The sequence below is a fragment of the Hyaena hyaena genome, unplaced genomic scaffold, assembly GCF_003009895.1.
Source record: "Hyaena hyaena isolate Hyena2069 unplaced genomic scaffold, ASM300989v1 scaffold_8, whole genome shotgun sequence".
NCBI lineage: Eukaryota > Metazoa > Chordata > Mammalia > Carnivora > Hyaenidae > Hyaena > Hyaena hyaena.
Window position 1 is genome coordinate 2,135,357 of NW_024080640.1, and position 27,997 is coordinate 2,163,353.

General features: G+C 51.2%; 1 protein-coding gene and 1 non-coding gene across 5 annotated transcripts; one reads left to right on the plus strand and one right to left on the minus strand.

Moving 5' to 3' along the window:
- On the plus strand, positions 1 to 27,975 carry CCDC136 (coiled-coil domain containing 136). 4 transcript variants are annotated; one of them, XM_039242691.1, is made up of 18 exons: positions 1 to 58; positions 851 to 958; positions 2,761 to 3,009; positions 3,086 to 3,160; positions 7,205 to 7,522; positions 10,883 to 10,994; positions 11,559 to 11,727; positions 11,968 to 12,108; positions 12,446 to 12,604; positions 12,870 to 13,040; positions 13,612 to 13,797; positions 15,433 to 15,627; positions 16,123 to 16,350; positions 17,789 to 18,292; positions 18,627 to 18,848; positions 19,877 to 20,155; positions 20,847 to 21,146; positions 27,650 to 27,975. In XM_039242691.1, the coding sequence occupies exons 1-18, from the start codon at positions 1 to 3 to the stop codon at positions 27,758 to 27,760; spliced, it is 3,585 nt and encodes a 1,194-aa protein (XP_039098622.1). In that variant the 3' UTR covers positions 27,761 to 27,975. The 4 variants fall into 4 exon arrangements, with proteins under 4 accessions (XP_039098622.1, XP_039098634.1, XP_039098641.1 ...); XM_039242697.1 differs by lacking the exons at positions 1 to 58; positions 851 to 958; positions 2,761 to 3,009; positions 3,086 to 3,160; positions 27,650 to 27,975 and adding exons at positions 5,947 to 6,074; positions 26,994 to 27,641; XM_039242703.1 differs by lacking the exons at positions 15,433 to 15,627; positions 16,123 to 16,350; positions 17,789 to 18,292; ... (1 more) ...; positions 19,877 to 20,155; positions 20,847 to 21,146 and adding an exon at positions 22,984 to 23,090 and having other exon boundaries at positions 27,650 to 27,735.
- Positions 8,646 to 8,730, minus strand: TRNAQ-UUG. The gene has a single exon. It is a non-coding gene; the product is annotated as a tRNA-Gln (tRNA).
- Positions 27,976 to 27,997: the final 22 nt, after the last annotated feature.

The window sequence follows — 27,997 nt, forward strand, 5'->3', positions numbered from 1 at the left end:
ATGGAGGCGGGCGCCGGGGCCGGCGCGGGCGCCGCGGGCTGGAGCTGCCCCGGCCCAGGTCAGAGCCGCCCCTCCCTCACCTCTCCACCGCCACTCCTTCCTCTTCTCCATCTCTCCTCCCTCCAGACCCCCTCGTCCTCCCCGCCTCCCTCCGCTGCTCCCACCTTTCCGTCCTGTCTTCCTTCCTCCATCCTGACCCCCGCCCGGGCCCGATCTCCATCTTTCCGGGCGGGTCTTCCCCACACCGGCCGCATCCTCCCTGGCCGTCCCTCGCCCTGAACCCTTTCCACCCCATCTGTCCAGCCCTGGGGGCCCCAGACCCTGCACCCATTCCGGCCCGAAGGCTTCCGAGCGCAGGGCGAGGGTGGGGTGGACGAGGTCCAGGGAGAGAATGGAGGGGAGGGGAGGGGAGCGGCTCCGGGCCAGATCCCCTTACCACACCCCCCCACCCCCATCCCGCAGCATCTCCCTCCCCTTGCCCGCACCACCTCACCCTTTCAACCTCTTCCCAGGTTCCTGACCTCTCTTCCATCCTTGCCGGTATCCTCCCTGTCCCTTCCCGGCTAAAGAGGCGCACACCCTTTCTGTCTGTGCAGGGAGAGAAGCCTGAAAGCGGGTGCTGAGGAGGTTGGGCAGCGCAGGGCGGGGTCCCCACAGGCCCAGCGCGAGGGGCGGCTGAGGGAGGGGAGTCGCAGCCTGGGCCAAGTGAGCCGAGCACTTCCACCGGGATTAAAAATTCCAGGGCTCCATAGGGCTGGAAGGCACGTCCCCTTCTCTCTGCCCTGCACCCCAGTCCCAGCCCCCCCTTCCCCCCAGCATTCCACAGTACCTCCTCTCTCCCTGCTTACAGGACCCACAGTGACCACTTTAGGCTCCTATGAGATGTCTGAGGGTTGTGAGAGGAAGAAAGGCCAACGCTGGGGGTCCCTGGAGCGGAGGGGGATGCAAGCTATGGAGGGTGAGTTTCCCCAAAAAGCTTTCTTTCTCTCCCCTCAGCCAATGCCCCTTCCCTCCTCCTCCTCCCATCTGGCCCCCAGAACTCTGAGCCAGGACAGAGCCCTTCCTCCAGCTCACCTGAGCCCCCCTCTACCCTTCAGGTCTGAGTCTGACCCCTTCTCAGGGTCAGGCTTTGAGGGAGGCTCTGGGTGCTTTCCCTTTGGGGCGCTAATCACCAGCTAACCAGGTTGTGTGTCCCCCTGGGGTTGGGGGTGGTGGCACTGCCAGACAGAGAAAGAGGCCTCGTTGGGCAGCTTTGAAGTAGCCTTTCAGCAGGGGGGTTGTTCTCACTGCCACCCGACCCAGATCCCAAGCTGTCTCATATTTTTGAAAAGCAGGGAAGTGAGCATGTGAAGTCAGCATTGTCTTTCTGGTGCCATCACCACTAACTTTGAATGTAAGCCTTGTGGCTTTGGTCCTCTAGCATCCCTTACCGCCTGAAAGAATTGCCTGGAAGGGGGCAGGTGAGAAGGCCAACTTCCCGGCACCCACATAGCCCCACCGCGCCCACGTGACTTGGCATTTGCTGCCAACACCAGGCCCCTGGAAGGATGCTGTTCCATTTTCCAGGACTTCCTGTGAAGTATCCCCAGGCCCCTACGCACGCTGCGTGGGCAACCCTGCTCCCCTAAAGGTGACAGATGATGCAAGGGGTTCCAGGTGAACCTTAGGCTGCTGTTGTAAGTCAGGCCAGGGATCCAGAATTTTAAAACAAAGCAAATAATCAGAATCCAGACCAAATTTTTGCTATTTCAAGGAACTGCATTGCAGCAAAAGAGAGGGTACTCGCCAACCAGAGCTGTGGACCAGTACACCCCAGTTTCTTAGTGCATTAAAATGGCAGGCTTTCTTTTACACACATGTACAACCTCAGACCTCCCCTGAAGGCTGCCCTATGGTCAGCAGGGGAGGAGGACACTTACAGCACCTGGGGAGGGGGGGTCCTTGCAGAAAATGCTCTGACACTCAGCAGAGAAAAGGAAGGTGGACCTTGCAGAAAATTTCAAAAAGGCTTTATGATAGAATACATTTGAAAGGGCCCCGGTGTTTGTCAAGTAAAACATTCAGAATCATTTCATCCAGATGTTTTCTATCTGCCTACTGACGGGCAGCACTTTCTTACTATGAAAAAGCTAATTTCTTCCAAGCCACCTGGGTACTTTTTTAACTGGACAGACCCCCAAACTGTAACTCCTGGCCCATTCAGCCTAAAGACACACCCAGTGTCTGAATCCTTTCTTCTTCTTTTTTAAAATGTTTATTTTTGAGAGGAGGAGGGGCAGAGAAAGAGGGAGACAGAGAATCCCAAGCAGGTTCCGCGCTGTCAGCACTGAGCCCAGAGGTCATGACCTGAGCCAAACCGAGAGTTGGATGCTTAACCGACTGAGCCATCCAGGCGCCCTGAATCCTTTCTTGAGTACTTGTCCCACGGAGACCACTAGGTCTGGAAGAAGCAGGTGTCCTTGTACAGCTCATATGGCTGCCAGCACCCAGCTGCTCAGTTTGCCCAAAGACAGTAATAGGAGGGCACCTGGTACAAGGTTGGTCCAGAAAGGGCCTGGGTGGGGGATGGGCTACCTCCAAATTTGACCCTTACACCTGAGGACTCATCATGAGTGCAGGTCGTGCCCAGGAGCTCCTTGGGGGACAGCAGGTGGCACTATGATACCATCGCTGCCCTGGGACATTGAGCTTGAGGGCCTTCGAAAGGCCCTGGAAAGGAAGCTGACTCTGACCCCCTGGTGGGATGGGTTTCTCTCCTAGGGGAAGTGTTACTCCCAGCCCTCTATGAGGAGGAAGAGGAAGAGGAGGAAGAAGCGGCAGAAGAAGAGGAAGAGCAAGTGCAGAAAGGTGGCAGTGTGGGCTCCTTGTCGGCCAGCAAGCACCGAGGGCTGAGCCTCACAGAGACGGAGCTGGAGGAGCTGAGGGCTCAGGTGCTACAGCTGGTAGCAGAGCTGGAGGAGACCCGGGAGCTGGCGGGGCAGCACGAAGATGACTCCCTGGAGCTGCAGGGTGAGTGTCCCGGATGGGGCCCGAGGGCCCGGGCCGCTGGAGCCCACGATCACGTCTGCTCCCCCTCTCACTGCAGGGCTCCTGGAGGATGAACGGCTGGCCAGTGCCCAGCAGGCGGAGGTGTTCACCAAGCAGATCCAGCAGCTCCAAGGTAACGCCCAGCGCCTGGGCTGGAGGGCGGGTGGCCATCCACCTGCGGGGTTGGCCGAAGCAGCAGCCAAATAGGAGCTGATTCAGCACTTCTTCCTCATTTCCCCCTTACTAGTCTCACCTTGTTCTCCTCTCTCCATTCTCTTCTTTACCTAATTGCCGTTCTTCTTGGCATCTCTACTTGGCTCTGCTGCCCTTCTCTGCCCTTTCTTGCCCTCCCACTTCACTCTCTGGCTAACACTCTCCCTTTTCCCTCCTCCAGACTCCTCTCTTCACACCTGTATCCCTTTTACTTTGCTCTGCAGGTCTGGGGGGAGGTAATCAGGGCTGAATTCCAAAACAAACTGCTTTTCCCTGTGCCTCAAAGGACACCATGGGAAGAGCAGTGAGCCAATGAGAAGTGACTGGAAGGGACTCTGCATCTTTTCAGGGAAGCAGACGAGAAGGCTTCTCTTGCTTCCCAGGACCAGAGCTTGTGGCCCCAGATCCCTTTCTTCTAACACCCACACTCCTTTGTTTCTGGGAAGCAGCAAGGCAGGTGTCCCACATTCCATTGCATCACCAAATAAAGGAGCAGCTTTTGGTATTTCTGTGGGCTTCCAGAAGGTTTAGGGGAGCTGCCCTAGAAACCAGCAGGGACTCTCCAGGGAGAACTGAAATCAAACCAAAGAAAAATATAAATGGAGAAAAAAGGAAGGCCGGAAAAGCAGGCCTGAAGAGCAGCAAGCAACGGTGGAGGAAGGGGAGGAAAAAGAGAAGGAAAGATAGGAGCCAAGGTAGACGCAGGAGAAGTGGACAATGAATGGGGAGAAGGCAAGGGAGAGAAATGGCAGGAGATGCATTGCACGGGGAAAAGAATGTGAGCATTGGTCTCAGAAAACCTAGATTCTTGGGTCCAGTTGTGCTATGTCATAAGCTTTGGGGACTTGGCAAATCACTTTTATCTTTCTGAGACTCAGTTCCTTATCAGTAAAACGAGGCTATTTTATTTGTTTATCATGCATTTATTGAGTGCGTGTATACTTGGAGGGCAAGCTATGGACAAGACAGACCAGATCCCTGCCCTAATGAAGAGTACATTCTAATGGGGGAGAAGCAGAAAATAAACAATATAAGTTCAGGTAGGGCAATAAATGCTATGAAGACAATGTAACAATATGATAGAGGGGTGTCTGGGTGGCTCAGGTTGGTTGTGCGTCCAGCTCTCTCGATTTCTGCCCAGGTCAGGATCTCATGGTTTGCCTCGGTTTGAGTCCTACATTGGGCTCCATACGGGTGGCATGGGGCCTGCCTGGGATTCTCACTCTCCCTCTCTCTGCCCTTCACCCAATTGTTCTGTTTCTTTCTCTCAAAATAAAAACAAACAAACCCTTTAAAAACAATATGGTATAGAGAGATGGGTGAGTTGGGAATTTTATTGTATTTTATTTTTATTTGAGAGAGAGAGAAAGAGAATGCAAGCAGGTGCGAGGGGCAGAGGGAGAAAGAGAGAATCTTAAGGTCCGTGATCAATGTGAAGCCCGACGAGGGGCTCAATCCCATGACCCTGGGATCATGCCCTGAGTCAAAATCCAGAGTAGGGGGCTCAACTGACTGAGCCACCCATGCACCCTGTGGAATTTATTTAATAGGTCAGTTAGAAAAGGCCTCTTTGAGAAGATGACATTTGAGCTATGACCCAAATAATGAGAAAGATCTGGGGGAAGAGCATACCAGGCAGAAGGAATAGCAACTGTAAAAGCTCAAGGGCAGGAATGAGCTTCATGTGTTTGAAGGACAGAACAACAGTCCCCGTGGCTGAAGCAGACTGCATGTGGAGGACCCTGGTAAGAGAGAGTTCTGAGAGGCAGGCCAAGGCCAGATTACAAAGGGCCTTGGAGGCCATCTGAGAGGTTTCATTTTAAGTACTGTATAGTAAAAAGACACGGGAGAGTCTTATATTGAAGGTGGAGCTCTCAGGACTTCTGATGAATTGGATGGGGTGAAGCATGGGGATGGGATTGGGAATAGGAGAGACCTGAAAATTGACTTTGCCTTAAGAAACTGGTTGGACAGTGCTATCATTTACTGAGATGGGGAAGACTTGGCAAAGAACAAGTTTCAGGGCCAGGGGAACCATTTAAGACATGTTTTTATATGTTGAGTTTGAAATGGCTCTTGATATCTAAATAAATATGTTGGATATATGAATCTAGAACCAGGGGGGAAATCAAGGCTGGAGATATAAATTTGGGAGTCATTAGCATATAGATGGCATTTGAATCCCTGAGAGATCACTAAGAAATGAGATGGAGAGATAAAGGAAGAAGAGGAAAAGGCCCAGTCCCAGGGATAGTCCAGTCTTTAAAGGTCCAGTAGAGGAGATATGAACAAAAATGACTGAGGAGGAACTACAGGTTCATGCCCTGGACCCCAAGAGCAGAAAGTGTTTCAAAGAGATAATAATTAACTGTGTCGAAAGTTTGGTTTGTTTGTTTGAGGACCCACTACACTAGATTAGTTTGTACCATGAAGGAAGCAATCCAGTAGAGGAGAAAAAGGCCTTTGCTTGGAGAAGGGATATTCTTCCTTAAAAATAGGGTAGTCAGTAGAGGTACAGGTAGGCAACAACTTGGGGAAACAGAAACCCACTCAGTAGGGTTGTTTCTACTGGGCATGAGATTATGCTCCAGCAAGCTAGGGGCAACAAGTCTGATGCAGACGCTCAAGCTACCCCACGGGAGGAAATAAAGACTGTCCTTGCGCACGCGCGCTGCCCGTTTCCGCCAAGAGGGGGCGCGCGCGGCCTCAGAGGTAGCTGGTGTTGAGAGGCCGTTCCGGCCGCCAAAGCCCCACGGGGGCTGGGACCGGCCGGCGGCGGGAGGCCCCCCAGGGAGACCTCTTGCGGGGGGCCGATGAGATGGAGGCAATAACCAGTAAGTAGGAACCCATTTTTTTGCCCCGCAGCCCAATTCCCAGACCCTCGGCTTCGCCCCGACGGTCCCAGGCCCCCTGGCAACCGGCGCTCCCTCTTTGGAAACCCTGTCCGACCCTTCCAACTCCCAACCAGGGTCCGCCCCGCCCAGCTTTTGGATAAGCTCCTCCCCCTTAGGCTTGGAAGCCCCGCCCCTCCACCCTGGAGGGGCTCTGCCCCTTTGTGCTCCAAATTGGAGCTTTTTGGCTGAGGGAAACCTTCCTCCATTCTCCAGTGGCTCCGAGAAAGCCTTTTTGTTTTTTTGTTTTTTGAAGGACCAGACCCCAGAGGGTTACCTAAGGGAAATTTGAACCCTAACATCAAGGATGTAGTGGGGAAGTGAAGGTCATAGCCATATTTGGCTGTCATGTGGTGAGCCTGCATTTTAATTTCATCTGTGAACTCTATACATTGTTTGGGGGCCAGTACTTACGACAGGCAGTTCGTGGGCGCTCCAAGGCTCTGTAATATCTAAGGTAGCAGACTGAATAGATGAGAATAATTGTGTAAAATTTTTTAGACAGGAAATTTATGGAAAGACTCAATGCATCCATAAAATACTGTAAATTAGTTTTGGTCTACAACGTAGATACACTTAATACTTTTTGTTTGCAATAGCCTAAGGTGTTGCTTTGGTGCCAGGCCTCAAAATCTACTTTTCTTTCTTTCTTTCTTTTTAATGTTTTTATTTATTTTTGAGAAAGAGAAAAAGCGGGGTAGGGGCAGAAAGAGAGGGAGACACAGAATCCGAAGCAGGCTCCAGGCTCTGAGCCGTCAGCACTGAGCCCAATGTGGGCTCGAAATCACGAACCGTGAGACCATGACCTGGGCTGAAGTCGAAAGCTCAACCGACTGAGCCACCCAGGTGTCCCTCAAAATCTACTTTTCTACTGCACCTTACTACATGGATTCACTCCTCTCAGCTTTCCCTCTATTCCATATCAGATGAAGCTATACTTCTCTAATGCGGTAGAGAGTAGGTTGCCAGTAGTTTCCAGATCATAAATAAGTCTGCCTTTAACTTTTTGAATCTAGAACATGGTAGATGAGTTCACTTATCCTCTTGACCATCCCAACCTTTGGACTTTGCAGGTGAGCTGCGGTCTCTGCGAGAGGAGATTTCCCTGTTAGAGCGTGAGAAAGAAAGTGAACTTAAGGAAATAGAACAGGAGTTGCACTTAGCCCAGGCTGAGATCCATAATCTCCGGCAAGCAGCAGAGGATTCCGCGACTGAACATGAGAGTGACATAGCATCCCTGCAGGAGGATCTCTGCCGGATGCAGAACGAACTCGATGACATGGAGCGCATTCGGGGAGAGTATGAAATGGAGATCACCTCCCTCCGTGCAGAATTGGAAATGAAGAGCTCTGAACCATCCAGTAGTCTCTCAGATTTCTCTGGGATGCAAGGTATGAGAGGGCAAACCTTCCATATCCGTCAGGAAAGTCAAGCAGAGGGAGTTAGTATGCAAGAAGGTGGTGGAAGGTGACCATGAATTGGGAACCTCTGGAAAAGACCTCCAGGTTATATTTAAGACTGTAAGGGAGAAAAACTTACCCAGATGTCATATAACCAGTCAGTGGTGGTATCAGAAATGGCACGATGGGGATGTACCCTGAGAATTCTTTCTCAGAGAGACCTTGGATGTTTGTTGCTGTGACTATGGGAAGGCACTTCTGGAGAAAGTTTCCAATTCCAGGATGGGAGGATGAGGGGCCTGTCACCTTGGAACCTTCTGCTCTGGCATCGTGGCTATTTGCCTGGACTGCTTTATGGGGGGCCTCCAGTCCTGCTCCCAGGTCCTAGAATGCTAATTTTAGGCTCCTTTTGCCCTGTCCAATGTAGAAGCTTTAGGGGACAACAAATCAGAGCACAAGACAGCTGGAGAGGAAAAGAGGTTATTTCCAGTAATACATGAGGTACTAAAAAGCTTAGAGCTCTGCTTTCAGACAATGAGTCTCCCAGCTAGTTGCTAGGATTCATGACATCGGAGAATTTGCCTTTATTCTGAGGCTAGATTTATGATCTGGGTATAATGGGAGGCCATGTATTAGGCCAGGTCAAGCAGAGGCAGTCAGCAAGGAATCAAAGAACTGCAAGTTTTCCCAGTTGTAACAAGCTTCTCAGAAGAGCCTGTGGACTGGTGGTGCCAGGAATGGGAGGCCAGCACAGTGGGAAGGCTTGGGTCAAAGTTCAACAGAGCTGAATTCAGAATCTCAGTTCTGCTAATTAGCGGGATGAACTTGGCTTGGTTATTACTCTCTGACCCTTAGTTTCTGGATCTGTAAAAATTGGTTAATAAAACTTTACAGCCAGAGGGGATCCTGGAACAGGGAAAGGACCTTAGGGCAAATGGAGGGAAATCTGTTGAGTTTCAGTAAGGTATAAATGTTTTTTTTTTTTAACTTTTTAAATGTTTTATTTATTTCTGAGAGAGAGAGAGAGAGAGAGACAGCGTGAGCAGGGGAGGGGAAGGGAGAGAGGGAGACACAGAATCTGAAACAGGCCCCAGGCTCCGAGCTGTCAGCACAGAGCCCGACGCGGGGCTCGAACCCGCGAGCCGTGAGATCATGACCTGAGCCAAAGTCAGACGCTTAACCGACTGAGCCACCCAGGCGCCCCAATAAGGTATAAATGTTGATGCCTTCGTTGGGACAAGCGTACTGTGGTAAGATGCTGACATTAGGGGGAATGAGGTGAGAACTCTCCCAGGGAATTTGGCACTATATTTGCAATTTTTCTGTAAATCTAAAGCTATTGTAAAACTAAAAGTTTATTTAGGGGTGCCTGGGTGGCTAAGTCAGTTAAGCTTTTGACTCTCGATTTTGGCTTAGGCCATGATCTCATGGTTCATGAGTTAGAGCCCCCCCTTCCCCCCCCCTCCGCCGTGCTGTCAGTTTGGAGCCTGCTTGGGATTCTTTCTCTCTGCTTCTCCCTTGCTCATGTGCACGTGCACACACACTCTCTCTCGCTCGCTCTCTCTCCCTCTCAAAATAAACAAATAAAAATTTTAAAATAAATTAATTAAAAAATAAAATGTTTTTTTAAAGTTTATTTAAAAAAGAAGAGAGAGAAAGGGGCACCTGGGTGGCTCAGTCGGTTAGGCATCTAACTTTGACTGAGATCATGATTTCATGGGTTGTGAGTTCATGCCCTGCATTGGACTCTGTACAGTGTGGAGCCTGCCTGGGATTCTCTTTCTCCCTTTCTCTGCCCCTCACCCACTTGCAAGTGTGTGTGCACTCTCTCTCTCTCAAAATAAATAAACTTTAAAAAAAAAAGAAAGAAAAAGAAAACCTTATAGCGCTATTTTGGGGATTAAATGAAATGCCTACTATGTTGAAGTACTCATATACTAACTGAATCTGAGGCTGAAACCATCACGTCTGATGCTTGGTACATGGTTGATTGTATTAAAGATTAGTTTCCTTCCTTCCTTCTGGTAACCTGCAGTATTCTAAGGACTTTTGATTGGAACAAAGAGGGGACATTAGAAGTGAATTTCAAGGTGTTGAATCTTACATAGGTAAGATAGGCCTTGTGTTCTAATGGAGCAAGTTAATGTTCTTTAAATATCAGGGGGGTTGGTATTCTAAAAGAAGTAATTCTGTTTTGGTTTTTTCTTTTTTTAGTTTTTTGAATTAAAAAAGATTTAACTCTGTTTTTTAATGTTTATTTTTGAGAGAGAGAGAGAGAACCCGAGCATAGTGGGGAAGGGACAGAGAGAGGGGGAGACACAGAATCCAAAGCAGGCTCCAGGCTCTGAGCTGTCAGCACAGAGCCCGATGCGGGGCTCAAACTCACAAACCATGGGATCATGACCTAAGCTGAAGTCAGATGCTTAATTGATTGAGCCACCCAGGCGTGCCACTCCCCCCCCCCATTTTTTTTTTTTTTTTTTAAGTTTATTTTGAGAGAGAGACAGAGCGAGTATGGGAGGGTCAGAGAGAGAATCCTGAGCAGGCTTCACACTGTCAGTGCAGAGCCCGATGCAGGGCTCAAACTCACAAACCAAGAGATCATGACCTGAGCCCAAACCAAGAGTTGGATGCTCCACCGAGTAAGCCACCCAGGCGCCCCATAAGAGAAATAATTCCTAAATCAGGAAGAAACAAAACAGAGGTGTTTGTATAATTGTAACTTTAAAAAGTATTGGTTCCTGGTACTTAGGGACATGTTCTGGGACATTTCAGCCAGATCTCTGCTGCTGATTGAGGATGATATGTGGGTCTGGTTGGGGCGGGCTCTTCGGTCAGCAGATAAAAGATCATTAGAAAGAATTCTTGACTGCATGCAGTCCATGTAAGTAAAAGGATGTTCAGGAGGCCTGGGCCGTCTCTGAAAGGACCAGCACTGGCAGTGTGACACCTGGAGTCTACATCCCTCAGCTTTTGTACTAAAAGAGTAATAAGAAGATAATCATAAGCAGTTCGATGGAAACTTGAAATACAATAACCCAGAAACTCAATTAAAACCTTCATGAGCTCCTAAAAATCTCAAGACCCTGCCTTGCTTGGGGTTTCGAAGATGGGCACGCGGGGCAGATCTGGGAAGATGAAAAGAAGGGCAGCTCCCTGAAGGAGGACACAAAGCGACGTGGAATTTCCGGGGCCCTGTCTTCTAAGCCGCTGCATGTGGTATCTCTTCTGTCTTTGGAAAGAGAGAAGCTAGTCAGCCTTCTGCTGTCAGATTTCTAGGCAGGAAAATTAGGGGCTGATCATCAGTGCTTTTCCCCGAGGAGCTCACATCTCTCCCTTTGGCCTCTGCAGAAGAGTTGCAGCAGCTGCGGGAACGCTACCGCTTCCTGAACGAGGAGTACCGGGCCCTGCAGGAGAGCAACAGCAGCCTCACGGGGCAGCTTGCAGATCTGGAGAGTGAGAGGTACAGCCCAGCAGGCTGCCCGGGCTCCGTAGGACCCCGCTTTGAGCTTTTGCCTGAGTAGCACCGGTGAAGGCAGATGCCAGGCTCATGAACGTCCCTCTACTCCTAGAGAGCTGGTCCTTTCCATGGTATCCAAAGGGTATGGATACTGCCTAGAAGCAGGCATGGGGACCCAGCAGTCCCGGGACCTGAGTCCTAACATTGAGTTTGCTTCCATTCTGGGAATTGGGGTCTGGTTTGCCTTCCCCAGAGTAGATCAGAAGTGATTCCTTTGTGGTCCCCATCTAATGGTGTAGTGCCTCCAGATTGGAGCTGGCTTGACACAAGGCCCAGCCTTGAGCCCAACTAGACTTGAACTCTTTAGTCTCCCAGAGCCAAACGTGCCCTGATGGAAGTGCTGGAACTTTTTCTTCACCTGCTCAGCATGCTCGTTTGGGAGATAAGTCACCATAGAAGGCTCTTTACTATCTTTTGCCTAAAATAAAGATCTCAGGACCAAACACGCTAAGCAGGTGATGCCAGACAGCACTTTCCCAAACACGGCTCTGGGGTTCTGGATTACAGGACACGAAGAGCAACAGAGAAGTGGCTGGAGTTCCAAATGGTAAAGAATACGATGTCAACAGAGTCTCAGACTTCAGAAATGGATTTTCTAGAACCTGATCCTGAAACCCAGTTGTTACGACAACAGCTTCTGGGAGCTGAAGAGCAGATGCATGACATGCAGAACAAGGTAGGGGAAGACAGGCACCTTCACTGTCCCCTTTACCCTCTCCTGCCTGTAGTAGAAACATCTCCTTGGGCACAGGGCTGACAGAGGAGGCACGCACTATGGCAGGAGGTAGCACTCTGGGGTCTCGCTTGCCCAATGTAAATATGCCAGTGAAAAGAACGCCATATTCTCCTAAGCCTGTTCTTCAAGTGCATGTGGTACCTGTGCTCATGCAGCCTTTCTGTTCCACGTCCTGCACAGTGTAAGGAATTGTGTTGTGAGTTGCAAGAACTACAGCATCATCGCCGGACCAGCGAGGAAGAGCAGAAGCGGCTACAGAGGGAGCTCAAGTGTGCACAGAATGAGGTGCTTCGGTTTCAGACTTCCCACAGTGCCGCCCAGGTAAACACGGACAGGGAAAGAGCATTTGGGGAGGGCAGGAGGGCCTCCGTGGAGTTGCTGCATCGGGGAAGGACGAAAGCAGAGCAAGGCTGTGCTCTGCTACCTCTTGCCCTGCGATCAAGGGTACAGTCTGCTGGAGACTAGCTGGAGAAGTCACAAAGCATTGCGTTCCAGCAACGGTAGTCAGTACTGAGTGTCTGCCTCAGAGAAGAAACCAAACCATAGATCTGTGGGAGCATCCTCAAGATGTCTGCATCTGGGAAGGAACCAAACTGGTCTGTAGAGGGGTCTGCTGTTTCTCGAGAGTAACTGTTCTGCCCACATCCTCCCACCACAGAACGAGGAGCTGAAGACCAGACTCTGCGCCCTGCAGCAAAAGTACGATGCTAGCCAGGATGAGCAGAATGAGCTCTTGAAGGCGCAGCTACAACTTCAGACTGAGCTCCGGCAGCTCAAAGTCATGAAATCCACGGTCGAAGAAAGCCCGAGTGAGAAGGTAACAACAAAAGGAGGTGAGGGCCAACTTAGGTGCCAAGAGGTTTGGGGGGAAGTGGACCAGAGCAGAGAGACACAATAAGCGCCGCTGCCCCCTGTGCAGCACCGGTGGCCCTGCGGCCGCACTCGAGTGCTACGCTCGATGAGAGGCCAGCAAGGGGCAGGGACCGGTCAGCTCTCAGACTGTCTGTGTCTGCGAGGGACTCAGGGAGGGTGAGCGGGTTGAGGATCCCAGAGGTACTTCCCGAAGCCCCCCCGCACGGCAGGAGTTAATGTGCCGGCTACAGAAGCTGCAGCTCCAGTACCAGCACATCACGAGCGAGAAAGACAAGCTGCTGGACGTGCAGCGGCAACTGTGCGGGGACCTGCGGTACCATGAGGCGGAGGTGCAGCGCCTCAAGGACGTCGTGGCCTCCTTCCAGGAGAGCAGTGAGAAGGTAAAAGAAACTCCAGGTGAGGGAGAATGTAGCCAGGTGGGATATTCTGTGAGAGCGATAATGCTGAGGAGGAGGGGCATGGTAGGAGTCCTGTGGTACATCCATCGGTGCAGGCGGGGGTGGGGGAAGAGGCGCTTAGAGGAAAGGTGAGTTCAGAAAGCCACAATGCTTTCAGCTTCCTTTTTTTTTTTTTTTAAGTTTATTTATTTTGAGAGAGGGAGTGCGAGTGGGGGAGGGGCAGAGAGAGAACTGTGAGATCATGACCTGAGCCTAAATCAAGAGTCGGATGTTTAACCAACTGAGCCACCCAGGTGCCCCAGCTTCTTTTGTTTTTAAATCAGAAAATCAGCCTATGAAAAGGGAGCCCTCTTTCTTCCCCACCTCCCCAAAATGGAAGCCCTGGAAGGTCTCCTTGATCCCATTAGGGTCTGGTCCATCTTGGGTAGCCCCCATTGGGATGAGATTGGGACTTGAAAGGACCAGGTCGGCTCCCTTCATCCCTGTCTGAGAGATGCGAGTGCAGCTGCAGGGGCTTCTGGGATGATGGCGGGGCCTGCCTCCCCTACCCCAGAACGCAGAGATGCACACCCAGCTTCAGGAGATGAGGCGGCTGTACCGGTCCAGCAAGGAAGAGCTAGAGCGGCAGAAGCACATGTATGATCAGCTCGAGCAGGACCTCCTGCTCTGCCAGCAGGAGCTGAAGGAGCTCAAGACCACCCAGCCCGTCCCAGAGGACAAGGGGAAATGTGCTAATAAGGTAATTGTAATTAAGAGAGGTGAGATCTCCTGGGTACTTCCTCTGGAGGAAGGAGGTATAAAAGCAAAAGGTGAAAGTCATCCAGCAAAGGGGCTTGATGAGCTCCCAGTCTCATCACAGCTGAGCGTTCAAGGGAGGAAACAAAGGCTGAGTCTCACGCTGGTCAATTTTAAACAATTTGCCTTGATCTTGACTTTCAGTCCAAGCCACAGCTTAGTAGGAGCTGTATAGCTGGATCCAGTCTGAACACCTGAGGGTTTTGCACTTGGTTCCATGTGTGCAGACATTTATACTTGTTCTTCCAACTGTCATGATATATTATCATTCGTGGAGAAGAACATACACAAAAGCCCTTATCTACAGCCTTTATCACTAGGCCTAGAAAGAGGAGGCCCAGTTTCCTCAGGCCGATTGCAAATGCTGTTGTCAAATGACATGGGTCTTGTGTCCCGAGTGCTGATGGGACATTAGAAGGACCTCGGTTCTTTCAGGGTTTATTCTGTGACTTCAGAATAGTGAAGTTCTCTGAGCTTGAGTTTGACTCTCTTTAAATTGAACAGAATACTGCTCTTTTCTCACCTCCTTTAGTAATAAATCCTAGTAGTGATAAATAAGGCCTTCCTTACTCATTTTCTCTTTTTCCATAGTGTGTAAAATGCAAGTCATTCTCAGTTACCCTGTGGTGAGCACTTTCAGCTCCTGATCACTGACAGGAAATAGAAGGTGTTGAAACATGATTGAGAAAAGGCACAGGATTCTCAAAAGATGGTGGAGCGAGCCACCTTCTGCCAGATTATTCATGGCTGCCACCTCAACCAGCAGCAGGCTGTGTCCCCAGGGAAAGGCCTCGGAAGACACAGAGCGGGGAGGTTATTTGGGCCACTCCAACAGTCCGTCTGCCTCTCGACTCCCAGGCTCACATTTCCTTCTTCCATTCCTACTCAGTTTAGAGGCCCCGAGTGCCCATGGCGAGCTCACCCCCTCTTCTCCTCTGGAAGGGACTATGGGGAGGGAGGAGCATGCTGACACAGCCAGCTTTTCCTCTTGTCCTGACACAGCATTGAGACGAGTTTGGTATTAGCAGGTTTGGGTTTCTGGAATCATGGGATAATTTAGTCTTCGCAACCCAAAGTCAGCAGTCGCTCATCTTTTTCAAGATTTAAAAAGATGATAATGAAAACAAAACTGGGGACAAAGAAGGTGAAGTTTTTTATTGGCAAGGAATATAATTAGATATAAAACCAACTGGGGATAATGACAGTGACAGGAACTAGAACTCCCAGCAGGCTGGGAGAACGGTGTGTACCGACAGGAAGGGCCAAAGGAAAGGTGGGGGGGCGGGGGCGGGGCGAATGAGGAGGGAGGGGCGTCGATAACACTCCCCCCACAGGGCTCTCAGAAGGGGCCAGTAGACAGAATTTACAGCATAGCCAAGCATTCATGAGCGGCCTGCTGGGGCTTCCCATTCGGTGTCTAAACCCGTATGGGCGCAGCGTGGCTCGGGACGGTCAGTCCCGGGGGACTGAACGGGGAGGGAGCCCCTGGCGAGCCACTAGAGGCAGGAGGGCACAGACAACGCCGAGAAGTGCCTCTGCGTAACCAACCACCGTCCACACCCGCCCTCCCCCCCCACAGTGTGACACCCTGCTGTCCAGACTGACAGGACTGCAGGAGCAGTACCAGGCCAGCCAGAAGGAGGTGGGTCAGCTGCAGGTGGAGCAGTGCGAGCTCCTGGAGGAGCAGAGGAGGATGCAGGAGGAGCAGGGCCAGCTGCAGGAGGAGCTGCACAGGCTCACGTTCCCGCTCCCCAAAGCTGGCCTCTTCCAGAAGGTAACCCCAGCCAGGGAACGGCTGCTCGCCATGGAGAGGCTGCTCTGAGAAGCATCCCAGGTGTGACTGTACTTGGGAAAAATAACAGGGTGGGGACCGGACCTTCTCTTGTCTGAATCAGCCACTCCTTCCTTTGGCACCGATCTCTTCAAACCAAAAAGTTCACTATAGCTGATTAGGGTTTTAAATCTTAAAATACGTACTGTACCCTGAAATCCATCCAGCTTTCTATTTAGATTTTTAGTCCATCTGGAGAAAATGTACTCCGAGTGCACCCTGTAAACTACAGAATACCTACAGACCTAGGAGATCGTGACTACTCAGCCGGCAGATCTCCATAGAAAAACCACCCCCTCACCCCGACCCCGTCCCAGATGGCTGCTCAGAGCCAACCCAGAGACTCCCAAGGGAGGGGTCCCCAGCAGGAAGGAGGCCTGGGTCTTCCCATGTGGCCCCCACAGTTCCCGCCCGCTTCCTTCCCACTCCACCTCACAGAGTCAGGAGCTACTCACAAAGTTACAAGACCTGTGTGAGCTACAGGTGCTCTACCAAGGTATGCAGGAAGAGCAGAAAATACTAGTACAGAATCAAGAACGCGTGCTCAAAGAACAGTCATACCTGCACGAAGAGCTGCATCTTTTCAAAGAGGCTCGTTTCCAGGAAGTGTTGGGGAATCCCGAGAACTCCAAATCGTCTAAGTCCTCCAAGTGCGGTCCTAACAAGGTAACCAGAAGAAGAGGCAGGGGGACAGTTCCGGGGACAATAGCACGGTAGGGAAGAGGGTTTCGTGGAAGGGTCAGAGTTAGGAAGGCCTCTCCGGCCAGGAGTAAGGGTGAGACTGAGGCCCTGCCCTTCTTCAGCCATGACCACCCATAGGCTCATTAAGCTGTGGCTTTAGCTATGGCCTGAGGACCTCAGTCAGATACATGCCCAATGGAAGCTCTGTGAACACGGAGAACCGGGTGACCCGGGAATCTAAGTGTCTGATAATTTGATGCAGCCCCTTCAACATATCATCTTCCATATTTATAGTATCAGTTGAGTGTCTGGATTCCGTGGGACTGACTCTAAGCGTGTCATCCTTTTCTTATAAGGTAGTTGATAATTGAGTGGTACACTTTTCAGTGACCAAAACCTATGTTCGTATTCTACATGAGACACATCTGGAGCCATTCATTTCTGAGGGAAGAATTCCTAGCATGTGGCATTTTTGCTACAGGCCACACTGTCTTCATTAGAACTTTGGTAGCAATAACAGCCACGTCAAGGGGGGTCAGACTAAAGAATCCTTGCATCTCAAGCGCCAGGAAGGGGTCATGCCTCTGAGATTGCTCGCACTGGTGGAGATTTCCACATAAGTCTATTCAGGATTAAGAGATGCATTTGGTCTGAGGTCTCAGGGTGGGCAAGGAAGAGCAGGTAGACAGTTTCAATTTAGGCTAGATTTGTTCATTCAAATATTAGCCCAGATCTGGAGACCAAGGGAATTGCAGAAGTCCCAACTGAGATTTGGTCAGATTTCTAGAGGCATCAGATTTCAGCCTGGAAAACACAGAGACCAGGAACCAGGTATAAAATATTTCCTTAACTGATCAGATCTCAGCCTGAGCATTTGCAGCCAAGAAGCCAGGCCCAGAGGGCCTGGGAAACACGCCCAGAGGCCAGATTCAGAATTGGGGCAGGAGGTGCAGGGACCTGTAGTGAGACCTTAATTCCAGGTCCACATCTTCTGAGGGAGGAATTCTTTGTAGGCTCAATTCAAGGCCAGGGCTGATTTTAGAAGTGGGGGTAGGGGGGGGATTGAGCCCCAAGATCAGGATAATGGGTATATCCTGACTGAGAAGAGGGTAGGGTAGGGAGCCAGAGTGTTCCTGATACCCACTCAGCTGCAGGGAGAGTTTGGAAACCACAGTTTTGAAACTAGCAGAGACAGGAGCCTGGAAATCCCAGAGTAGCTGGCCTGGGGGGACTTTCCCCCAAGGAGCAAGAAACTGACACCTGCCAGGAGCCGTGGGCTATCGCAGACTTAGGCTGTGGGGAGACGAGTGTGGGTGTGCAGATCTCTGAAGTGTGTTCTCAGACGTCTGCCCCAGGAGGGGCGCAGCTAGAAGGACGGCAGGGTCTGGAGTAATGATGATGTCTCCCCGCCCACTCCTGGCAGTCCAAGATGATCATCACCCAGATACAGGCTCTGCAGGTGCTGTACAAGGGCACTGAGACCGAGCAGGAGCTACTGCAGCAGGAGCAGGGCAGGCTCCTCGAGGAGCGGAAGAGGCTGCAGGCGGACTTGCAGCTCTGCCTGGAAGAAATGCAGCTGCTCCAAGTGCAGTCCCCTTGCATAAAAATGAGCCTTGAGTCCTACAAGAAGACCTACGGCAGCATAGCCGCCAGCAACGAGAGCTATCGTAAGAGCTATAGTAGCAGCGTCGATGACAATGAGAGCTATCACAAGAGTTACGGCAGCACCCAGGCCAGTGATGAGAGCTTTCTCAAGAGCTATGAGAGCAGCACCAGTACCCCCGAGACCTGTGGCAGGAATTGCAGCAGCAGCAGCAGCAGCGTCACCTACAAGAAGAGTTACGGGAGCAGCAGTAGCTCGGACACCTATTACAAGAGTTACGGCAGCAGCGCTGACGATGAGCCTGCTGAGCCTGAAGACATAGAGGTAAAAGTAGCCAGATGAGAGGTCAGACAGGGACGGAAGGCTCTTGTCTTATTAGATAGGTCAGCGGGGAAGGGTGCAAGAAGTGAGGTGGGCAGCGGGGTCGGAAGGTGCGCTGGGCAACTCACTGGAGATGAATGAGGCACTCCGTCTGTCTGATACGGGGATGCTCCCATCACAGTGCTGGTGCTTTATGGGAAGAAATACGGAATTCGCCCCAGGGCAGCTTCGGATCCTTGTGGCCATTATCCTGTGCCTGAGAAAGGGCCTAGCAAAGAGAGCGGGCAGAGGGCCAGTGCTTGCCAGGGTGCAGACATTACTCCCCCACCCTCCACAGCACTGTGAGGAGGTGGTCGCCAAGGTGTTGATCAAGCTGCAGGGAGTGCAGGCCATGTACCAGCTCAGCCAGGGGGAACACGACCAGCTGCAAGAGCGGATGAAGAAGCTGCTGGAACAACAGAAAGAGCTGAAGGGAGAGCTGGATGCCTGTGAAAAGGAATTCAAGGAGTGCATGGAAAGCCTCGAGAAGCCTGTTGCCTCCTCAAATGACAAGAACGAGGTAACGGCTATCTGGGAGGCAAGGTTTCTTCTAGGAGCCCCTAGAGTCAGAGGAGGTCGTAGGTCACAGCTCATTTTGGAGAGCTCACTGCTCACTCTTCTTGGTCAGAGGAACGGAGCAAGGACTGAGTCCCAGGAGGCTGGGCAGTCCCCCGCGTCACTGATGGGTGTTCCTCAGGTGCTCACTGTCCTGAGATTTACTCATCACCAGGAATCTCCGAATAACTTTTTTCCTTTTGCCACGCTTCTCCTTTGCTGGGTCCCAGAGCACTTCTATAGAGTTGCATTTTTTTTCACCTTGAGTTATTTTTGAGTGTATTTGTCTTGTCTCTTCATCTGGACTGTGAGCACCTCGAGGGCAAAGCCGTGCCTCCTCTTGGATCTCTTTTAATGCCAGGAAGGGTGCCCTGCATCCATGAGGGTTGGGACAGAAGGCAGCATTTCTGCCCTAGAGCCGTCCACAGCCCAGCGGCGCTCGCCTTGTGTGCGTGGGAGAGTTCGGAGAGCAAGCCACATGTGGGCCTAGGCTGCTTAGCATTGGCTCCTACCAAGGAGCCTGTGATGCCAGAAGTCGGGAAAGACAAAGCCAGAGATTAGGGAGCAGGGCTGGAATTTGCCTCTGATTCCAGGGCAAGGTTCTGGAGTCCATGTATACTCCCAGCAGTAGACAACACAGTTTTTGGGCAGCTGTACCTATTAGAGAATTGCTTGAGTGAAGCAGGTGTCAATAATAAAGCCTTGAGGCTCAGAAGGGCTAGGCCTGTAGCTATTCCCCAGAGAGGTCACGGTAAAAACATAATTTAAATCCTTTTTTGATGACGTTAGAGGTAACTCATCAGGGGCCTCAGTTAAAGAGAAACCATTTGTGGAACCTCTTTAGAGGCTCGCATTGCGCAGCTTAGTGCGTCCTCTCCTGTCTGCTTCCCCATGGGCCTTAGCAGGGCAGCGTCGGAGGCTGCGGCCCCCAGGCAGGGCCCCGGCCCGCAGAGTGGGAGGGGCTGTGGGTGACTGGCGCTCCGCCCCTCGCAGATCAAAGAGCTGCAGGCCAAGCTGCGGGAGCTGCAGCTGCAGTACCAGGCCAGCATGGACGAGCAGGGGCGGCTTCTGGCTGTGCAGGAGCAGCTGGAGGGGCAGCTGCAGTGCTGCCAGGAGGAGCTGCGCCAGCTCAAGGAGAAGTCCTCTGTCACCACAGACGGCAAGGGGGAAAATGGCAATAAGAATATGAACAAAAACGCCAACGGGGTTCAAAATAAAAAGGTGACCAGACCAAGCCTGGACGGCTCTGAATACAGCTATGAGAACGGGAAGGTGAGTGATGACCTTAGTGCAGATAAGCAGAGATCTGGGGAAGAAGAATCGTCTCCACCACCATTTCAGCCAGGTGAGGTATTTGTAAAGAAGCTGCTGGTCTCTCTGATGTGTTAAGAGTAGTTCCCTGTTGGTGGCAGTTGGGCTCTCCCTTTTCCAGTGAGGTTTTTTAAGGGGAGTGGAATACAGACTGCTTCTACCCGGAGGCACAGCCCCAGAGGCCCATCGCCCGGAGGATGGAGGATGGACGACTGCTCCAGGGAGCTCAGCCCAGTTTCCTGGGGCCCCTTTTCTTCCTCGGTTACGTGCAGAAGAGTGGGACCAAATGGGTGAAGAGAGAGAGGAATTTATTCAGAGCAGCTGTAAATAAGTGAGAGAGGATTGGGCAAAATAGGAGTCGCAGTCGCCCCGCAGGGGTAGGAAGTAGCAGTTGAGGTGCGGAGCTCAGGAATGTCCCTCTGATAGCCGTCTGAAATGGCCAGTGGCCAGATGGCTGCGTGGGCCCCGAGGCCGGGCGTGACTGCCCCCCACACTGTGCGCAGGGAGAGACCCAGTACCACAACGCGGGGCTGCCTGCCCACCGTGCCATGCTGGGAAGCGGAGTGCTCTTGAGATAGCCCAGCTTGGTCATGAAGGTAGTCATCTTCGCAGGTGACCGCAGCCCCCATCCCGCCCTGCCTCCACCCCGCAGAGTCCGGAGGTGGTGCTGTACTACAAGGCCAGCCACACGAATTTAGATAGTGTAACCAAGGAGGAAACGGAGAAGGGAAAGAAGGAAATCAGAGAGGAGACGAAGCACAAGTCCCGGGAGGACGAAGCTTCTGAGGCATCAGGCCCTGCAGAGATGAAGTCCGCAGAAGATAAAGAGGGGCCTTCTGAAGAGTCCCAGGAGCAGGAGGGCAAGGCGGAAGACGACAAAGACGCGCGTGACGGCGCTTGCCCTGAAGCTTCGGAGGGAAACAACCCCCTCAAGCTTTCTGAGAGCAAAAAGGTAACCACAGTCCAAGACCGGATCAAGTGGGAAGTGGGCTCCCGGGCTCCAGGGCGCTGGTGTGGAGGGTGACCCAGCAGGAGGACGGAGGACGGACTCCCGCAGGAGGAGAGGCCGCACGCCCTGAGGCGTGGCGCTGGGGGAGAGTGGGGACGGAGCCCGGCAGTGGCGGAGATGGCCTCTCTGCGGGAAACTGCGGCCTGAGACCCATTTGCTGTGGACCTGTGTCCCGGAAATCCCTGTTCTGGGAACCAGGGTGGGGTCACTGCAGCCCGACCTCCTTTCATTTATGTGGTAGCTCTTGTTCCTCACATCAGGAGGGCTCTTCAGCCCTCAACTGGCGCTGCACTGAGGACACAGTGTGCGGTGTTCAGGCTATTCGTCAGCGTGTCGCTCTGTCCTGCTTCCCCAAGGTGCCCTATTAGGTTGGCCTTTGTTGTTGCTGTTAGGGATGTGGGGAGGCTGGTGTTGCTTATGGGCTCTGTATATCACAGGGTATGAGGAAGGGAGCTGGGGGTGGTCAGAAGTAGTTGAATGTTTCAGTCCATACAGCAGGGGCATTGACCAGTCTGAGGAAGAGCAGCTGGAGCCCTAACCCTTTACACGCTAGATCTTGAGAGGTTGGGATGGGAGTTTCCTGAGTAGCTTACCAACTGTACAAAGTAACTACTGGTACATTTGTACAGGTATGTACCAGCTGAATTCCTGCCCTGGTTGAGGTTAACTGGGGGCTCTGATTCCTTGAAGAGTGACTACTTCCTGAATAAGTCCTCGGTTTACACTACAGGCTCTTTCCATCTCTCTAAATGCAGGGGAAGAAAATAAGTCTCTTACGGTGGGATATCCCCAGTGAGGTCTAAGGCTACCTGGAATTTTCTGGTAGCTCAGTCTGCAGCACTGGCTGAGGATCCAGCATGCAGTTCTCTGCATGCCAGAGGACCGTCACTTAGGATGTAAAAAGTAGGAGCGACCACATTCTCTTCTCCAGTGTTCTGTGTCTTTGAATTCATCGTATTCTACCACATGATGGGTCAGAGCCTCCTAGATTTTCTTGTCTTGGGTGCCACATCTCTAAACGCCAAACCAGATTCTTGTACTTCAAAGTCGAGCACATTCCTCGGGTCTACATATGGAGGTATCCCTCTGCCTTGCAGGTCCTGCATCTTTTGCAGGCAGATCTAATGGAATGTGTGTTACTACCTGCAAATTCACTTTCTCTCTGGAAGACTGTTGCAAAGAACTAACACTCTTCCATTGTTAGCCTGTTTTCGTGCATTTTGTCTCCCAACAACAGCATTAGACTCCTAGAGGGTCATAGGGACCAGAGCCCAGAACGTTGAGACTTGGTGGAGAGCAGCCAGAACGTGCAGCCTCACAAAGGGACAGGTGGCCTGACAGGAGACTGGCTCTTCCCTGAGTGACCTAGGAGAAGTATACGTCCTCCTCATCTGGAGAGCCCAGCTTTACTCTCGGAGCTTCACTTTTCCAGAGTTACTGACCTGCAAGAAGGTCTAGGGCAGATAACCCCTGCTTGCCAAGATGTGAGAGGGGTATGAGGAGCCAGGACCCTGGCCCCACCGCCTGATTTGGACCTCAGCAGCTGCTTAACCCATTCAGGTTTGCATCTTCCGCAGGCTGCCAGTGGGAAGAACCAGGCCCAGGGCGCAGAGAAGAGATGCGGCTGCCCTCACTGCCTGTTTAACCTCTTGATCTCTTTCTCTTTTCCCTTTGTTTTCTCATCTTCATTATCCGTTGGATTCATATGTTTATGTCTTTTTATACCACCCCTCACCTCCTGGCCTCTCCTCGTGCTTCCTTCTCATTTGATATGTTGCAGCCATCCCCTGCCCCCGAGCCCCCCATCTTCTCCTTGCCTCTTGTAGGCCTGGTGGTCATATCGGCTTTGCTCTGGTGCTGGTGGGCCGAGACGTCGTCCTAATACAGGTACTGGTATCGAGTCCTCTCCTTCTGAGGGGTAGACGGGGGGGGGGGGGTGCAGATTGCCCTGGCCTCTCCTCTTTCCTTTTTCTCTCGCTCGCTTGCTTCTTGCTTTAGCCATATGACAACAGGATACTCAGGGCTGGGTTTGCCCCCTGGCTTCTCCTTGGGCAACTGCAAAGCCCGCAGCATCTCTAAGCACGGGCATGTCTTCCTAACACACAGCGAGTGGCAATGCATTACTGCTGACGTGGTTTGACTTTCTGTTTCCTGGCTGGGAAAACTTTGGGTGATTCCAGCGCTATTGCCACTTTCAAAAATGCCTGACCACTTCTGATGAGCTGATGTCTGTCTGCAAGGCTGACCCGAGTGCTCTTTGTCTTTGTTTTGCCCCAGAGCCAAGCTCTCACTGCTGTCGCCACCCAGGACGGCAAATTAAGGAATTGCTGCCTCCCCCATTGGGTGAGAGAGGAATTCTAGAGAGCTGTGACCAACCCAACCCTAATCCTAACCCCCTGCTGAGGGGCATTTGGAGGAGGGCAGCCTCAATTTGTCCTTCACACTTGGTGAACACAGAACAGAACCCTCTACCCTATCATGTACTTTCTACCGAGAAGCTGTCTGGTTTGGGACTTCTGGTCTTCAGAAAAATCAGAACAAGAATGCCAGGAAATGTTTTATAGTTCTTTCTTCATCCCTTTTAGGGGCCAGATTCTATTGTAATTGGCTTCCCAAGCCAGGCTTTTTGGAGAGAAAGTGGTACTGGCGAAAAGAATGAGGTGCGAGTATTCTCAGGGCACCAAGGCTGACATATTCTGGACACCTTCCACTTGGCCGCGATCCCTGTAATCTAGTCTGTCAACAGGATACCAAATTTAGGAGACAGAGTGTGGTCTTGGGGCCCAAGGTATAGCCCTAGGGTTCCACCTGTCTTTAGAACCAATCAGTTGTTCTCTCCTGGTCTGTTCTGGTTCCTTTCTCCTGCTCCCCTCCCCTCTCCCCCGTCACTGCCCCCTCCCCTCACTCCTGTAAATGGAGTGGAGCTGGTTTAATGCATAAGTTGGGGGAGCAGCTGAAACATACGTCGGTAGCACTTTTCTCCTTCCTTCACCCCTTAGCTTTTCTACTCTTTTTCCTTTCTCCTTTCTCTTCTTTAAGGCACGCCAGTTACTCTCTCCTTTAGTGACAGGGTCTCTCCCTATGCCTGTTCTCCCTCTGTCCACATCCAGATTTCTCAGTCCCTCGGGGAGGAGACCCAAAGCCTTCAGCCGTAGCCTTTCTCCTCCTCAGCAGGGCTCAGGCAGAGTGAGCGGAAGAGGGTCCTGGGTCAGGGTGTTCGTGGGGAGCCTGGCTGTGCCTCACTCTGCAGCTCTTCATCCAGGAACTGAGTGTAGTTCTGTGGAAAGTGTGGTGGATGGGCAGTCAGAGCCCCTGGCCAGGTCTGCCTCTGCCTCTTACCACTTAGACCCAGGAGGCAAAATGTATAATCAGAATGTTAATTTCTTCAACTACAAGCAAAGGATAGTGAAACCTCTGCCTTCCTAATGTGAGGATCACCTGAGTTCATGTTTATGAAAGCGTCTCATAAATGATAAAACACCACAGAAATCATTTAAGAAGAACACACGCTTTACCATCGTACATGCTCTGGTCCAGGCACTGTTCTAATTACCTTACATACATTAACTCATTTAATCTTTGCAACAGCCCAACGAGGTAGCTTTTATTATTTTATATGTAATGAAACTAAGGCATAGAGAGGTCAAGTAATACAGCCAGCGAGTTGTGAATTGGATTCTAAGGACTGATAGTAGCAACGATAAAATTCCAGTCCCGCTCTCCCCCTCTTACCATCTCTCCTCATTGTGAGCAGTAATTAGGAAGCCCTCACACTCGTCTTCACACAGCTTCCAATTGCATTAGCTCTCTTGACAACTAGTATCAAACCTTGTCAACTTCCTGTGCATGTGATTTACAAAGCTCCTTTGCCGTGTTGCATATGCTAAGTATCCTCCTGCCATTCTCTACCTGTAGTTGATTTTTTGGATCTGAGGCAGAACTTTTTCTTCTTCGTTCCTATTAGGTATAGTCCACTGATGTAATCTGTGAAGTTTTTGGTTTTTTTGGTTTTGTTTTTTGAGAGAGAGAATGCGCATGCACATGTAAGGGCAGGAAAGAGGCAGAGGGAGAGAGGGAGAGGGATAGACCGGGGAGGGGGGGGGCGGGCAGGGGGGAGAGAAAATCTTAAGCAGGTTCTATGCCCAGAACCTCACCACGTTGAGATCATGACCTGAGCCCAAAAATCAAGAGTCATGTTTAACCAACTGAGCCACCCAGGTGCCCCTGTTTTTTTCTTTTTTTTATTTAATCTTGACCCTGTAGTTTCAAATTCTCCCTTTCCCTGCCAGCTCCACACCCTCCTCAGGGGTGACCAGCCTGCCTCCACGTGTTCACAAACATTAAAGATGAGGGCCGAGGGGTGCCTGGGTGGCTCAGTTGGTTAAGCATCTGATTTCGGCTCAGGTCATGATCTCACAGCTCTTGGGTTCAAGCCCCGCGTCGGGCTCTGTGCTGACAGCTAGCTCAGATCCTGGAGCCTGTCTTCAGATTCTGTGTCTCCCTCTCTCTCTGACCCTCCCCTGCTCATGCTGTCTCTCTCTCGCTCAAAAAATAAATAAAACATTAAAAAAAAAAAAAAAAAGATGAGGGCCGAGCCTTGAGTGGTGTCTCTCCAGGCTCTCTTTTATCTAGCTCCTTGGTCACTTAACAATTGGTCACACAGCAAACCGTGTGGGCACCCTACTCTTATTTCCTCCTCTTCTCTCCAAGATCATGGAAAATCTGTCAGACTTCTCGATAAAGTCCAAAACCATTTGTTTGATCTGTCAACTTCGTAACGCAGCCTGAAAGGAAAGCCTGACACGACTTACCAGCCCTCCACTCAGCCGGTCTGGAACTTGCCTCTGACTGGTGTGAAGGGTACAAGTTCACGTTTATGGGTCCAGCTCTGTCCTTCGAGAACATCAGACTGACGTTTTTATTTATTTTTATTTTTTAATGTTTTTGTTTATTTTTGAGAGAAAGAAAGAGCATGCAAGTGGGGCAGGGGCAGAGAGAGAGAGGGACAGAGCATCTGAAGCGGGCTCCTGTGCAGAGAGCAGAGCACCCAATGCGGGGCTGTGAGATCATGACCCGAGTCAACGTAGGACACTTAACTGACTGAGCCACCCAGGCACCCCCAGACTGACGTTTTTAGCAGTGTACATTAGTAAATAAGCATTTGAGCATGTAAATATTTTTCCTTTCCAGTTATTTTCTTTTAAAAAAATTTTTTAATGTTTGTTTTTGAGAGAGAGAGAGAGAGAGAGTGAGAGCATGCAGGGGAGGGCCAGAAAGAGAAGACACAGGATCCAAAGCAGGTTCCACACTCTGAGCTGTCAGCACAGAGCCCGATATGGGGCTCGAACCCACAGTGAGATCATGACCTGAGCCTAAGTTGGATGCCTCACCAGCTGAGCCACCCAGGTGCTCCTCCAGTTATTTTCTTACATAAATTACTCTGTATACCCACTTCCAGCATTGTTTCACTTTCCATTTCATTTTTTCAGTTCTTTTTAGTAACTTTTTCTACAAATGTAGGAGATCTTTGCTCTTTATAATTGACTTAAAATCCTCTTCTTAGATCCATTATTCTCTGAGCAAATGCATTCCTTGGATCAATGGGCTATCCTCTGTTCTTACCTAAAACACCATATCTTATCACACCATAGCTTATAACTCAAAACCCAAATTCTTTCAAGTAATACAGTAAGAAAAGGTAATAAAAACAGGAACTATTTCGCAAAGTATGTATTTTCTTGCCCAGGATTTCATGTTCCCTAAATGATGCTTTGTTGTCCCATGAATCAGCAGGATTTGCTATGGTCCTCGGAGTCCAGAAGCCTCAGCGCACGGGCACATGCTCAGGAAGTCAGTCAACACGCTGGTGACCGGGGCTGTGTTAAGGACCCTGGCATTTGCCTCCCAGGGCCAGTGACTGGCTTCCTTGAGTTTCCTCAAACCAACAGCGTTCTCCACAAAAGGTCGGGGCTGCCTAAGAACCTCCTATTTGCGTACACTCCACAGTGTATTCTTTACTCCCTAACCCCCCACCCCCAAGTCTTATCGTTCTGGCTGAGTTCATTTTGCCTGCATAAAGCCAACGAGGCATCGCTGCTTTCCCCAAAGGGCCCGATTTACCCTCTTTTTCTTGCCATGGCACTTGATTCTTTCTCACTGCCACCATCTGGATGCTCTTTGAAGTCTGGCTCCTGAGCTCGCTTCTACGCCTACGAGCGGGTCCTCTCCTCATTCCGTGGGACGTGAAGACACGAAGTCACCTCAGGTGACACGTGTAGCATTGTTCTGGAACTAGGACCACACTGTTCAGCCGTCACCCAGGAAGCGAGAGAGAGCCAGACCAGGAGGTTCCCGATGTCTCTCCGGCGCCACTAGGCAGGGGACTCTCTGGCTTAGGGAAGGGTTCAGAAGGCTGGGCACTCACCATTTGTCTTTGGTCCCCACAGAACATGTTTGGGATGTGGAAGCCTATCGTGTTCTTGGCTATCGCAGCTGTGGCTCTGTATGTGTTACCCAACATGCGACCGCAGGAGCCAGAGTTCTGCCTCATGGAGTGATGGCAGAGCTGGGCCAGCCGAGGGGGCAGATCCCCAGGGGCCACTACCCTCACACTGTGCCAGAGTCCCCTCCCCTCCCATGTGTCCCGTGTGTCCCCATCTCCTTAGCCTCAGTCACCCAGGCTGGAAAGGTTATGGGGAGCTGCTGGCTGCCGTCTCCTGCCTTGTATAAGAACCTGGGTTCCGTGTAATTAAATATCAACCTAATTACATGAGACTTTGTGGCTTTTTATTTGC